The sequence below is a fragment of the Copadichromis virginalis genome, linkage group LG7, assembly GCF_057382275.1.
Source record: "Copadichromis virginalis isolate Kocher_CV1m ecotype Utaka linkage group LG7, C_Virginalis_male_GT1.1, whole genome shotgun sequence".
NCBI lineage: Eukaryota > Metazoa > Chordata > Actinopteri > Cichliformes > Cichlidae > Copadichromis > Copadichromis virginalis.
The window spans coordinates 27,024,019-27,035,599 of record NC_140624.1 but is presented as its reverse complement, the minus strand read 5'-3'; the positions used below and the strand labels follow the sequence as shown (position 1 = coordinate 27,035,599).

The 11,581-nt window shown below is 40.4% G+C and overlaps 1 protein-coding gene across 3 annotated transcripts in view; it reads right to left on the bottom strand.

Annotated features, from left to right (window-relative positions):
- Nucleotides 1-3,886: 3,886 nt before the first annotated feature.
- ripor1 (RHO family interacting cell polarization regulator 1) overlaps nucleotides 3,887-11,581 on the bottom strand; it is a 50,865-nt gene continuing 43,170 nt past the window's right edge. For all 3 annotated transcript variants that reach the window (XM_085462758.1, XM_085462757.1, XM_085462759.1), the window contains 7 exons: nucleotides 10,983-11,118; nucleotides 10,419-10,568; nucleotides 8,571-8,729; nucleotides 5,767-5,963; nucleotides 5,415-5,498; nucleotides 5,177-5,267; nucleotides 3,887-4,617 (listed from right to left, as the gene is read on the bottom strand). In XM_085462758.1, coding sequence (XP_085318884.1) covers nucleotides 4,520-4,617; nucleotides 5,177-5,267; nucleotides 5,415-5,498; nucleotides 5,767-5,963; nucleotides 8,571-8,729; nucleotides 10,419-10,568; nucleotides 10,983-11,118 — 915 coding nt within the window. In that variant the 3' untranslated portion in view covers nucleotides 3,887-4,519. The remainder of the gene's footprint in view (nucleotides 4,618-5,176; nucleotides 5,268-5,414; nucleotides 5,499-5,766; nucleotides 5,964-8,570; nucleotides 8,730-10,418; nucleotides 10,569-10,982; nucleotides 11,119-11,581) is intronic.

The window sequence follows — 11,581 nt, the reverse complement described above, 5'->3', positions numbered from 1 at the left end:
TATCTCTTATAAAAAAAAAATCAAGGCACTTAAAAACTGAGATGCCTTGATTGCAAAAGGAACACCTGTAGATTTCTGTTGTCCTATAGAAGTCAGTGTAGTAAGAACATTAAATACAGTGGTAGCATTGATATATACAGTGATTCCCTGCATGACATCAACTCTATAACAGGATTCCAGTGACAGTGCATTCTGGTGATCTTCTTAAATTGTATAATCAAACCAAAGATCATTATGGATGCTTTGAAGGAAATTCCAAGTTGTTTCATTTTTTTCTCCTTTTTTCCTCCCTTCAGCATTTGTGATGTGCATACGATAACTACAGCTGTAAAACACTCTCTTTTCTGAATCTATAAGTACTAAAATGTGACATCCAGCTCATATTTCATGAAGTAAAATAGACCAAAGTCCCACAGTTTAAATCTTTTTTTTGTTGTTTTAAATCTGTTTGCCCAAATCCCTACCATTTAAATACATTTTTAGTTGGCTTTTCCTCACAACTCATCTCAGATGGGTGACAAATCAAAGGAAAACAATAGTAACATGCATGATCAATACATCTAACTAGAACAGCTTCAATACTCCATCAAATTGATTTGAGCATCTGGATCTCTACATTTTGGTTCAATATCTCTAACAGCCGTTCAGTTGGGTTAAGATCTGGCACTTGTGTCTAATTTTGGAAGGGACCACTCCCATCAGGAGAGAAAAGCTCGCTGAATGCATTGCGATGACTCACAACTTTGGATTAATTTGATTAAATGGACTTAATCCATTAGGTAGTGCATTAGGAACCTAGAAACACATAAGGAAAAAAAATATTCTTGTTAAAAACTGCCATCAAGCATCAGTGAGACTAAAACTGCTGAGTTTGATATAACAATGAAAAATCAGACATTGTCATGAAAGTTCACAAAGCAATAAAAGTAAAATACCAGGCCTGCAGACACTATAGCCAAGTTAGTGCCTCACTGAACCACTACAAAAGTCACAGCAGCATTCTGAGGTAAATGCAACTGCTAACAAAAACTTTCACAATTACAAAGTCAACATTTTGATTCTGTATAATGTTAACAGAATTAGTTTAGTTTAACTGTATGCTACACTTTGCTTAATATAGAGTACAGCTGAGGCTGATGGGAATCAAATTTTGCAAAACCAGGTAGACATACTCAAGTATGACCCCATGATGGCAGTAGAGGGACAGTCCTCTTCCTTGCACCATTCTGATCAAAGATAGTCTAATTCAAGACCTTCCATCTGATAGCACAGCTATAACTGCTCATCTGTCAATGTTAATCCAACTGGTCTTTATCACAGTACTAGTGTCATACAGTATGAGATTGGGATATACAGCTGTAGGCCCCAAGTTAAATTCCAGTAATGGTACTTAGCAAATGAGAAAAGGCAGTATAGTGACATTAGCATCAGCAGTGTCACTGTAAAACTATTATAAGAATGCATTAAAGTGAGGAACTGAAGTCACTTGGACACTTTGGCATTTTCAGTCATATGTGTCATCTGTACATTACACAACATGTTTGGACTCTGTGTCCTGGTACAGTGTCCGAATCATGCTGTATCTAAACAAAGATTATTATTACCTGCATGATCCACAAGTACAAAACACTTTTCCCCCTTGTTGTTTGTTGAAAAACTAATGTGCTTTAAAAATAAAGGTCATTTTTTAAAACTAAATTTTTATATATATATATCTATCTCCATCAGCCAGAATTACAGTGGTCTGCATAATATTGTGTAGCATTTTCTCAAGCTGCCAAAACAGCTCCAACTAATTTAGGTGCGGACAGAGACTCTGTAGGGATCCCATGACACCCTGCAGATCTGATTGCGATCTAGGGGAGTGTGCGGATCGGGTTCAAAGGTGGGATCTTTGTTTTCTATTCCTGAGCAGTTGTTTGGGTGGTAGAGCTCAGTTTCTTGCCAAGTCTGCCAATGTTAAGGAATCACTGCTACAAGTTGGTGTATTTGGTTTGCAGTAATGTTTAGGTGAGGCGTGCATGTCAAAAATAAATAGCAGGATCCACACTTTCCACAGGCACAGTGGACGTTTAGATGTCACTTCATTTTTGTAATAGTCTGTTTCTGATTTCACTGCACTAACCGAGATTGCCCCTCTCTACATCAGCCTTATTACGCAATTCTGAGCAGCTTTTTGGTTCAGCTCTGTTGAAAGAGCCAACCAACTAGTTCCCATGACATTAACATTAATAACAAAAAACCCAATAATACTATCACATACTTTGCTTTCTAAAGTGCTGCTCTCATCCAACATGTCCTGAGACACACGAGGGCTCTCAAGCGTTAACCTCTAAAAATCTTATTTTAATGCACAGTGATGCGGCATCGCTTACGGTGACAGTAAGCACTCCTTTGCACTCAAAAATAAAAATCTCAAGATATATTCCATAACTGTCTTTGCTAATCAATTAAATGGTCTTTGAAGCATTTCTGTACACCATTTTTCTATCCCTTAATATCCTTACATTCATAATCTTCTAGTCATTTCTGTGATGAAATACAAAAAAAATGCATATTATTAAATTCAAGAATATGTGTATTTTAAGAACAAACCAAAGTTTTTTCCATATTTAAGTTAGTATGCATTTCCACTTCAGTGAAGGAATGTCGACTTCTGCTTTAGTATTTGTATTTGCAAAAAGGTTTGCTCTTGGACTTTGGTGTTTTGGCTCACACGATGAACTCTGCCTCAGAGAAGGCTGATGTCTTTAGTTAATCTACCAACTCCACAGACACACTACTTTTTAAACTGTAGCATGTTCTGTTCATTAACTTTTCATGCGTTACATTCTTTGGTCTTTGTTTTTGGTGAGATTTGATTAGAATGTGTTGCCATGTAGAATACACCATGTAAAAAGTTCAGGTGTAAAGTCATCCTGCACCTCTTCAGTCAGTCTGTGTTGCTTGTGTTTACTTCGTCGACACTGACAGAGCTCAGTTTCAATATCGTGTCATAAAAAGCAGTATCTTCATTTTAGACATGTTAATTCATGCTTTTAGGTGTAAATATACTTTAATAGCTTCACAGTTAGCTAAGAACACTTTGCAAAAAAAAAAAAAAAAAAAAAAAAAAAAAATGCTTCTTACCGCATTTCATCTGTAAAAATGTCAAATTCTGGTAAGCAAATAATGCAACATTAAGGCAGATTTACAAGCAACACCATGATAAAGTGTCTGATGGGCACTGTGTATGTAGTTTTTTTTCTTTTAAAGAACATAGGCTAAATGGTAACCATCACTGCAGACGTTCCACAAGCTGTAGTTTGTCTAATCTTCACTTGATGCTTGCTCTAAAGGCGAGGCCACCCATAGATTCCCCTGTTAAAATGTCCCAGTTCAGAGCAGAAATAAACAGGTTTGCAATAACTATAAGTGGGGGAGGGGCTGGTTGTCAGTCACCCTCCATGACATGTTCATTACATTTTGACACTTTGTCTTGGCACAGGGAGTTATACCTAATAGATGTCTGCTTAAGTTCCACGTCCACCACGTAGAGTTACTAAACTGGACCTGCCATATTTGAGCTAATAAAGTATGTGCTACAGACCACTTGAGAAATCTATGTGGCAGTGTTGGTAAATGTAATTTTAGTATGTTCTTATTCTGTTACTTATCACTACTTACCAGACTTGCCTGTGCATTGCAGGTTAGAAATCCAGCTAGCTAAACAAGCTTAGTTGTTAGCTTAGAGTTTAGTAGTATAAAGTTAGCAATTTCCTGCTCCAAAAAGCTAACATGGCAGTGGCAAGAATGCCAAAGTTTACACTTCATAATGTGGCGTCTGACATCACCATGTCCATCATTCATATGCAGTCTATAATGTGGTCCTATTTTTAAAAAAAAATCATTTGGACTTGGCTTCAGATCTATTCAGTAGCAAGCAAGTAGAAGTACAGTAAATAGTTACTTTGACAGTGACATGTGGGGAGATAGTCCAAGCAGCCTTTAAGCTAGGCTGGAGACAGCAGCGCCCGTTAAGAAAACACATTTTCATGTAATAGCAGAAGTCTAACTCCCACTGGTATATGACTCTTAGTGTAGTGACTGTAATATCATTGGTAAAAACCCACAGCTTTCTAGAGCATCCAAAGAAATAGTAGTAGCAGTAAGTAAACAGTATAAAGATTTAACATTTTGCGCATTTGTGGACCCAGGAAAATAATTATAAACAAGGTGACTCTGAAAAGCTTTTGACTTATGATGTAGATGAATATTTTACATTATTAAGACGTCTGATGCATTTCTTGTTTGCAGCCAGTGTTGGAGTTTGTCCCTTTGAGTTTTGTTCTGACAGGATATATACTGCATTTAACACATTTTTCTTTATGTTTTTAGCTACAGTCGTAGCTGAAGAGGACAGTATACCCTATATTCCTGTGACACCATGTCAAAGCATTGCAAAAATGACATTATACTCTCCAGTGTTGTCACTGAATTTTTGTTTTCAGCAGCTGTAACCGCCTGTGTGCATGTTGTGTTAAAAAGCTGTGCTGGCCATGCTTCCTGGTGCAAAAAGTCTTGAGATGCTGTCCTGAGACGTCTCCACGTGTCTATGGGCCATCTTCCCTTCCTCACCTGCTCCACAACATGAATGGAAGAGCAAAGAAAATGTAAGAAATAAATTAAAGGAGGAAAAGACTGGATGGATATGTTCATTTTCTCCAAAGACATCTGTACCGGTCAAAGACAAATGGAAGAAAATAAAATATAGATTTCATTATGTCTGCCTTAATTATCAACTTGTAGATGAATGCCACAAATAGATGAATGAACAGATTAAAACAAATGGATCAGAACTCTTACAGTCACGTTACTGTTGCTTGTGCATTATTCTCAACATTTACATCAAGGCATATTAAAAAAGGTTCTCATTTTATAGTGCAGGTCAATATTACTCCCAGTTAAGTGACCATTATGTCAAATACTATTAATACTGAGACAGATAAGTTGGGATCCAATTAGCAATTCTCAAACCTCAACAGTCTGCACAGAAGTGCATCATTACATTTTAGAATATGTCAGAGTAAAATGAACATAATAGAAATGGAGTATAACCAACCATAAAATCCAAACTACAGTCTGAAAAGAGTTAGTCTTGCTGTTCTATTGTAAATAATATGAAGTTTATTATTACCAAGCACTAGCAGTGTTTGTTTGGCAGCATCTCGTACTTCTTCCTTGTCTGCCCGGCAGAGATACACCAACTGATCAATGCTTTCTTTGGCCTGGAATAATAGAATGAATACAGTGACAAATGCATTTTGTATAATACACTCCAAACAGAGTGCATACAGACAGGTGTTTAAATGTCACCTTTATCAAATCAGAACAGCAGCTTTGGATAATAGCATAAACTCTGTGCTTTTTTGTACCTTGAGACAAGCTAAAGCTTTGCATCCACACACTCGATTGTCCACATTCTCATCTTCCAGCAGCTCCAAGCAGCTGACCAAAGCCTGAGAAGGACAAGATGCACAAAATGTTTCCAGGCTTTGATACACCAGTTATGGGGTTGTTACTGGCTTCTGCAGCACACACCATGCACAGGTCTATATACAGCAGGATCAAAAGGTCCTTTTGCCATTCAGGAAGAAAACAATTAGGACAATTTAGCAGGTAACATTTTTTACAGAAGAAAAAAAAAACCCCAAAAAAAACCCCAGTGAAAATCTTTCTCTCTCTCTCTCTCTCTCTCACACACACACACACACACACACACCTCACCTGTTTTCTCTGTCTGGGCTGAGCAGCGAGGCTTCTCAGTACAGAGCTGGCAGAGGCAGACACTTTGCCCCGAGGATCTTTTAGTAATTTGGCCACGGCATGAATTCCTTCTCTCCTCAGGCTGCACTCTGCAGGGCGGCGTAGAGCATTGACAATCACATCCTGGTCAGATGACGCCAGGTTCTGTACCAACCATACTGTTGAAGGAAGGTTATTGGAGGTTATTAATAGCACAAGTTTTACTCTTGTTTTTCCTTTTAAGCCATTTTTACACTACAGCCCTGAAACCTCATATACATCACACAGCTGAGCTGTAATGAGAAATATATCCAAAACTTTTGGACCATAACATAGTCTTTCTCCTGCTAACTGCCCTACTACATTGAATTTAACTAATGTGGGAACAAATCAGGCAATTGCCTGGCTGGATTGTTGCTTCCAGCACACTCCATGGGCCTGATCTAATAAACAGAGCTACAGAGCTTCATGCCACAACTGCAGATTATTGCGGAAACGAGTGTAAAATTCTTCAAGATGGATCAAGTAATGTAATGACAAAAATAACATTGCAAATGCAGGTTTTTACACATGTGATCCTCTTTGGAAACAGCATGGGAATTCAGAGAGGTAGCTGATAAAGCATCAACAGGTTTCAAGAGATTATAATCTCTACTGTGGAACACACCAGAACTCAGTTTGTAATAGCTGACCTGCAGGATGTGCAGATGCAAATGTTTAATTGAAAATAAAAATATGAAACCTTTTAGTTATAAAATTGTAGATATTTTTGTTGTCAATTATGAAAATGTTCACTTTAATAAATTTTTATACATACATCTGGAAAGAGCAGGAAATAGTAGGCTACCACACATGCACACACCTGCCATGCTAACAGTATACTCACAGCTTTGGAAGTGAAAATGAGAGCATCTGGTCTCTTTCTTTCTCTCTCTCTCTCACACACACACACACACACACACACACACACACACCCCCCCCCCCCCCTACAGTGGGGCAAAAAAGTATTTAGTCAGCCACCGATTGTGCAAGTTCCCCCACTTAAAATGATGACAGAGGTCAGTAATTTGCACCAGAGGTACACTTCAACTGTGAGAGACAGAATGTGAAAAAAAAAAAAAAAAATCCATGAATTCACATGGTAGGATTTGTAAAGAATTTATTCGTAAATCAGGGTGGAAAATAAGTATTTGGTCACCTCAAACATGGAAAATCTCTGGCTCTCACAGACCTGTAACGTCTTCTGTAAGACGCTTTTCTGTCCCCCACTCGTTACCTGTATGAATGGCACCTGTTTGAACTCATCTGTACAAAAGACACCTGTCCACAGCCTCAAACAGTCAGACTCCAAACTCCGCCATGGCCAAGACCAAAGAGCTTTCGAAGGACACCAGGAAAAGTATTGTAGACCTGCACCAGACTGGGAAGAGTGAATCTACAATAGGCAAGCAGCTTGGTGTGAAAAAAATCAACTGTGGGAGCAATCATCAGAAAATGGAAGACATACAAGACCACTGATAATCTCCCTCGATCTGGGGCTCCACGCAAGATCTCATCCCGTGGGGTCAAAATGATCATGAGAACGGTGAGCAAAGATCCCAGAACCACACGGGGGGACCTGGTGAATGACCTGCAGAGAGCTGGGACCAAAGTAACAAAGGTCACCATCAGTAACACACTACAACGGCAGGGAATCAAATCCCGCAGTGCCAGACGTGTTCCGCTGCTGAAGCCAGTGCATGTCCAGGCCCGTCTGAAGTTTGCCAGAGAGCACATGGATGATACAGCAGAGGATTGGTTTCATCTGACCACATGACATTCTCCCAAAGTAGAACTTTTTGGTATAAACTCAACTCGTCGTGTTTGGAGGAAGAAGAATACTGAGTTGCATCCCAAGAACACCATACCTACTGTGAAGCATGGGGGTGGAAACATCATGCTATGGGGCTGTTTTTCTGCCAAGGGGACAGGACGACTGATCCGTGTTAAGGACAGAATGAATGGGGCCATGTATCGTGAGATTTTGAGCCAAAACCTCCTTCCATCAGTGAGAACTTTGAAGATGAAACGAGGCTGGGTCTTCCAACATGACAATGATCCAAAACACACCGCCCGGGCAACAAAGGAGTGGCTCCGTAAGAAGCATTTGAAAGTCCTGGAGTGGCCTAGCCAGTCTCCAGACCTCAACCCCATAGAAAATCTGTGGCGGGAGTTGAAAGTCCGTGTTGCTCGGCGACAGCCCCAAAACATCACTGCTCTCGAGAAGATCTGCATGGAGGAATGGGCCAAAATACCAGCTACTGTGTGTGCAAACCTGGTAAAGACCTATAGTAAACGTTTGACCTCTGTTATTGCCAACAAAGGTTATGTTACAAAGTATTGAGTTGTATTTTTGTTATTGACCAAATACTTATTTTCCACCCTGATTTACGAATAAATTCTTTACAAATCCTACCATGTGGATTCATGGATTTTTTTTCACATTCTGTCTCTCACAGTTGAAGTGTACCTCTGGTGCAAATTACTGACCTCTGTCATCATTTTAAGTGGGGGAACTTGCACAATCGGTGGCTGACTAAATACTTTTTTGCCCCACTGTACCTGATACTGTGGCACAGTATCAAATGTGTAAATGCTTATTAAAATGAAAAGAAGGTTTTGAACTGGCACTGACAATTAGTAAATCTGGTCTTAAACATTTAACGAGTATGTATCTGACCTATCGTGTGTGTGTGTGTGTGTGTGTGTGTGTGTGTGTGTGTGTGTGTGTGTGTGTGTACACCCACCCTCTTTTGCCAGTTCAATGATGTGTGTGTCCATATCACTGACAGCATTCGAGTCCAAGTAGCTCCACAGCTGGAACAACGTCACCATCATGTTGTCCCTGCTGCTTCCTCGTCGTGGTAACCTCTGATCCAGTACACGCTCAACCAGGCACAAGAACACTGCATACACACAAACACAGATGTTAATATGCTCCACATACAGTGGGGCAAAAAAGTATTTAGTCAGCCACCGATTGTGCAAGTTCCCCCACTTAAAATGATGACAGAGGTCAGTAATTTGCACCAGAGGTACACTTCAACTGTGAGAGACAGAATGTGAAAAAAAAAAAAAAAATCCATGAATCCACATGGTAGGATTTGTAAAGAATTTATTCGTAAATCAGGGTGGAAAATAAGTATTTGGTCAATAACAAAAATACAACTCAATACTTTGTAACATAACCTTTGTTGGCAATAACAGAGGTCAAACGTTTACTATAGGTCTTTACCAGGTTTGCACACACAGTAGCTGGTATTTTGGCCCATTCCTCCATGCAGATCTTCTCGAGAGCAGTGATGCTTTGGGGCTGTCGCCGAGCAACACGGACTTTCAACTCCCGCCACAGATTTTCTATGGGGTTGAGGTCTGGAGACTGGCTAGGCCACTCCAGGACTTTCAAATGCTTCTTACGGAGCCACTCCTTTGTTGCCCGGACGGTGTGTTTTGGATCATTGTCATGTTGGAAGACCCAGCCTCGTTTCATCTTCAAAGTTCTCACTGATGGAAGGAGGTTTTGGCTCAAAATCTCACGATGCATGGCCCCATTCATTCTGTCCTTAACACGGATCAGTGGTCCTGTCCCCTTGGCAGAAAAACAGCCCCATAGCATGATGTTTCCACCCCCATGCTTCACAGTAGGTATGGTGTTCTTGGGATGCAACTCAGTATTCTTCGTCCTCCAAACACGACGAGTTGAGTTTATACCAAAAAGTTCTACTTTGGTTTCATCTGACCACATGACATTCTCCCAATCCTCTGCTGTATCATCCATGTGCTCTCTGGCAAACTTCAGACGGGCCTGGACATGCACTGGCTTCAGCAGTGGAACACGTCTGGCACTGCGGGATTTGATTCCCTGCCGTTGTAGTGTGTTACTGATGGTGACCTTTGTTACTTTGGTCCCAGCTCTCTGCAGGTCATTCACCAGGTCCCCCCGTGTGGTTCTGGGATCTTTGCTCACTGTTCTCATGATCATTTTGACCCCACGGGATGAGATCTTGCGTGGAGCCCCAGATCGTGGGAGATTATCAGTGGTCTTGTATGTCTTCCATTTTCTGATGATTGCTCCCACAGTTGATTTTTTCACACCAAGCTGCTTGCCTATTGTAGATTCACTCTTCCCAGTCTGGTGCAGGTCTACAATACTTTTCCTGGTGTCCTTTGAAAGCTCTTTGGTCTTGGCCATGGCGGAGTTTGGAGTCTGACTGTTTGAGGCTGTGGACAGGTGTCTTTTATACAGATGATGAGTTCAAACAGGTGCCATTCATACAGGTAACGAGTGGGGGACAGAAAAGCTTCTTACAGAAGATGTTACAGGTCTGTGAGAGCCAGAGATTTTCCATGTTTGAGGTGACCAAATACTTATTTTCCACCCTGATTTACGAATAAATTCTTTACAAATCCTACCATGTGAATTCATGGATTTTTTTTTCACATTCTGTCTCTCACAGTTGAAGTGTACCTCTGGTGCAAATTACTGACCTCTGTCATCATTTTAAGTGGGGGAACTTGCACAATCGGTGGCTGACTAAATACTTTTTTGCCCCACTGTACCAGCGTGTGCAGTATACCCACTAATGATGATTTACCTGCTTCGGCCCTTTCAGGCAGTAAACCAGCGTAGATTGTCGACAGTGTATTCAGGAACCTTTCAGCAGAGACGCTGTACATGCTACCCTGTCCCACACATTCTTGCCATAGCGACACAGCACCCAGACACAGACCTAGCGCCGGGATAACTGACAAACAGAAAACAGGAGACCGTTATAAGCAAGGTAGGAAAGCAAGATACTGGGGGTTAGTGCCATACATAACACAGGAAATTTATTAATAGTATAAGGTTGCAGCTTGCTTTGAATCAGTGCCTTGTAAAGTCTGTTTTACCTTCTTGACTGGCTGCATGACAAAATCCATAATTACTTATTATTTAGTGGAATCTCTACTTCCATATACCCATGAAATGTTTCTGATGACACTAGTTGTCATCCAAGCCAAAAGCAGACATTTTCACCCTTATGCTCCAGAAGGAATGCTCCCACTAATGAAAATTCCTCTTCAACTTCTTTTTCTTGTCTATACAGTTATTCTGAATAAATGCATTTATGGATGTTTAAACAAATGCACATGAAATGAACATAAACGACACAAATCACCTTCAGTAGCTGGTCTGATTTTCTGTGGGTTTTCTTTGGTGACGCGTCGGATGATTTCGAGGACACGAGCCTCTCTCAGCAGTCTGTCCAAGGCATACATCTCGCCACATCTCAGAGGACCAAACTTGCCCAGACACTTAAAAACAAACAAAACACTTGTAAAAGAAGTGACCAATATTACAATTAGCAATACAACAGCCCTCACAGCTGCTACTGCTTTAACTCATCAGTGAGTGAATAATACTTTTCAATGGCATCCTGAAACTATGATTACATAACTATCAAACACTATGCCAATTGAATGGATTTTTAAAAAAAGAAAATAATGGTATTGACTGTATGTAAACAAACTTGACTGGGTTTTCATCAGAGTTCCCCTGGTCAGACATGCCCAAAACATCTTTCTGAGGAGATGTTCAGCAACCATCCTAGTCAGATGCCTGAATCAACTCAACTGACTCCTTATGATGCAGACTATGTTCCTCAGCCCATCTCTAAGGCTGAGCATAGACACCTTTCAAAGGAAGCCAATTCCCATGACTTGCATCGGTGAAAATTTTAATTATTCACTACCCACACCCGTAGATGAGAGCAGAGTG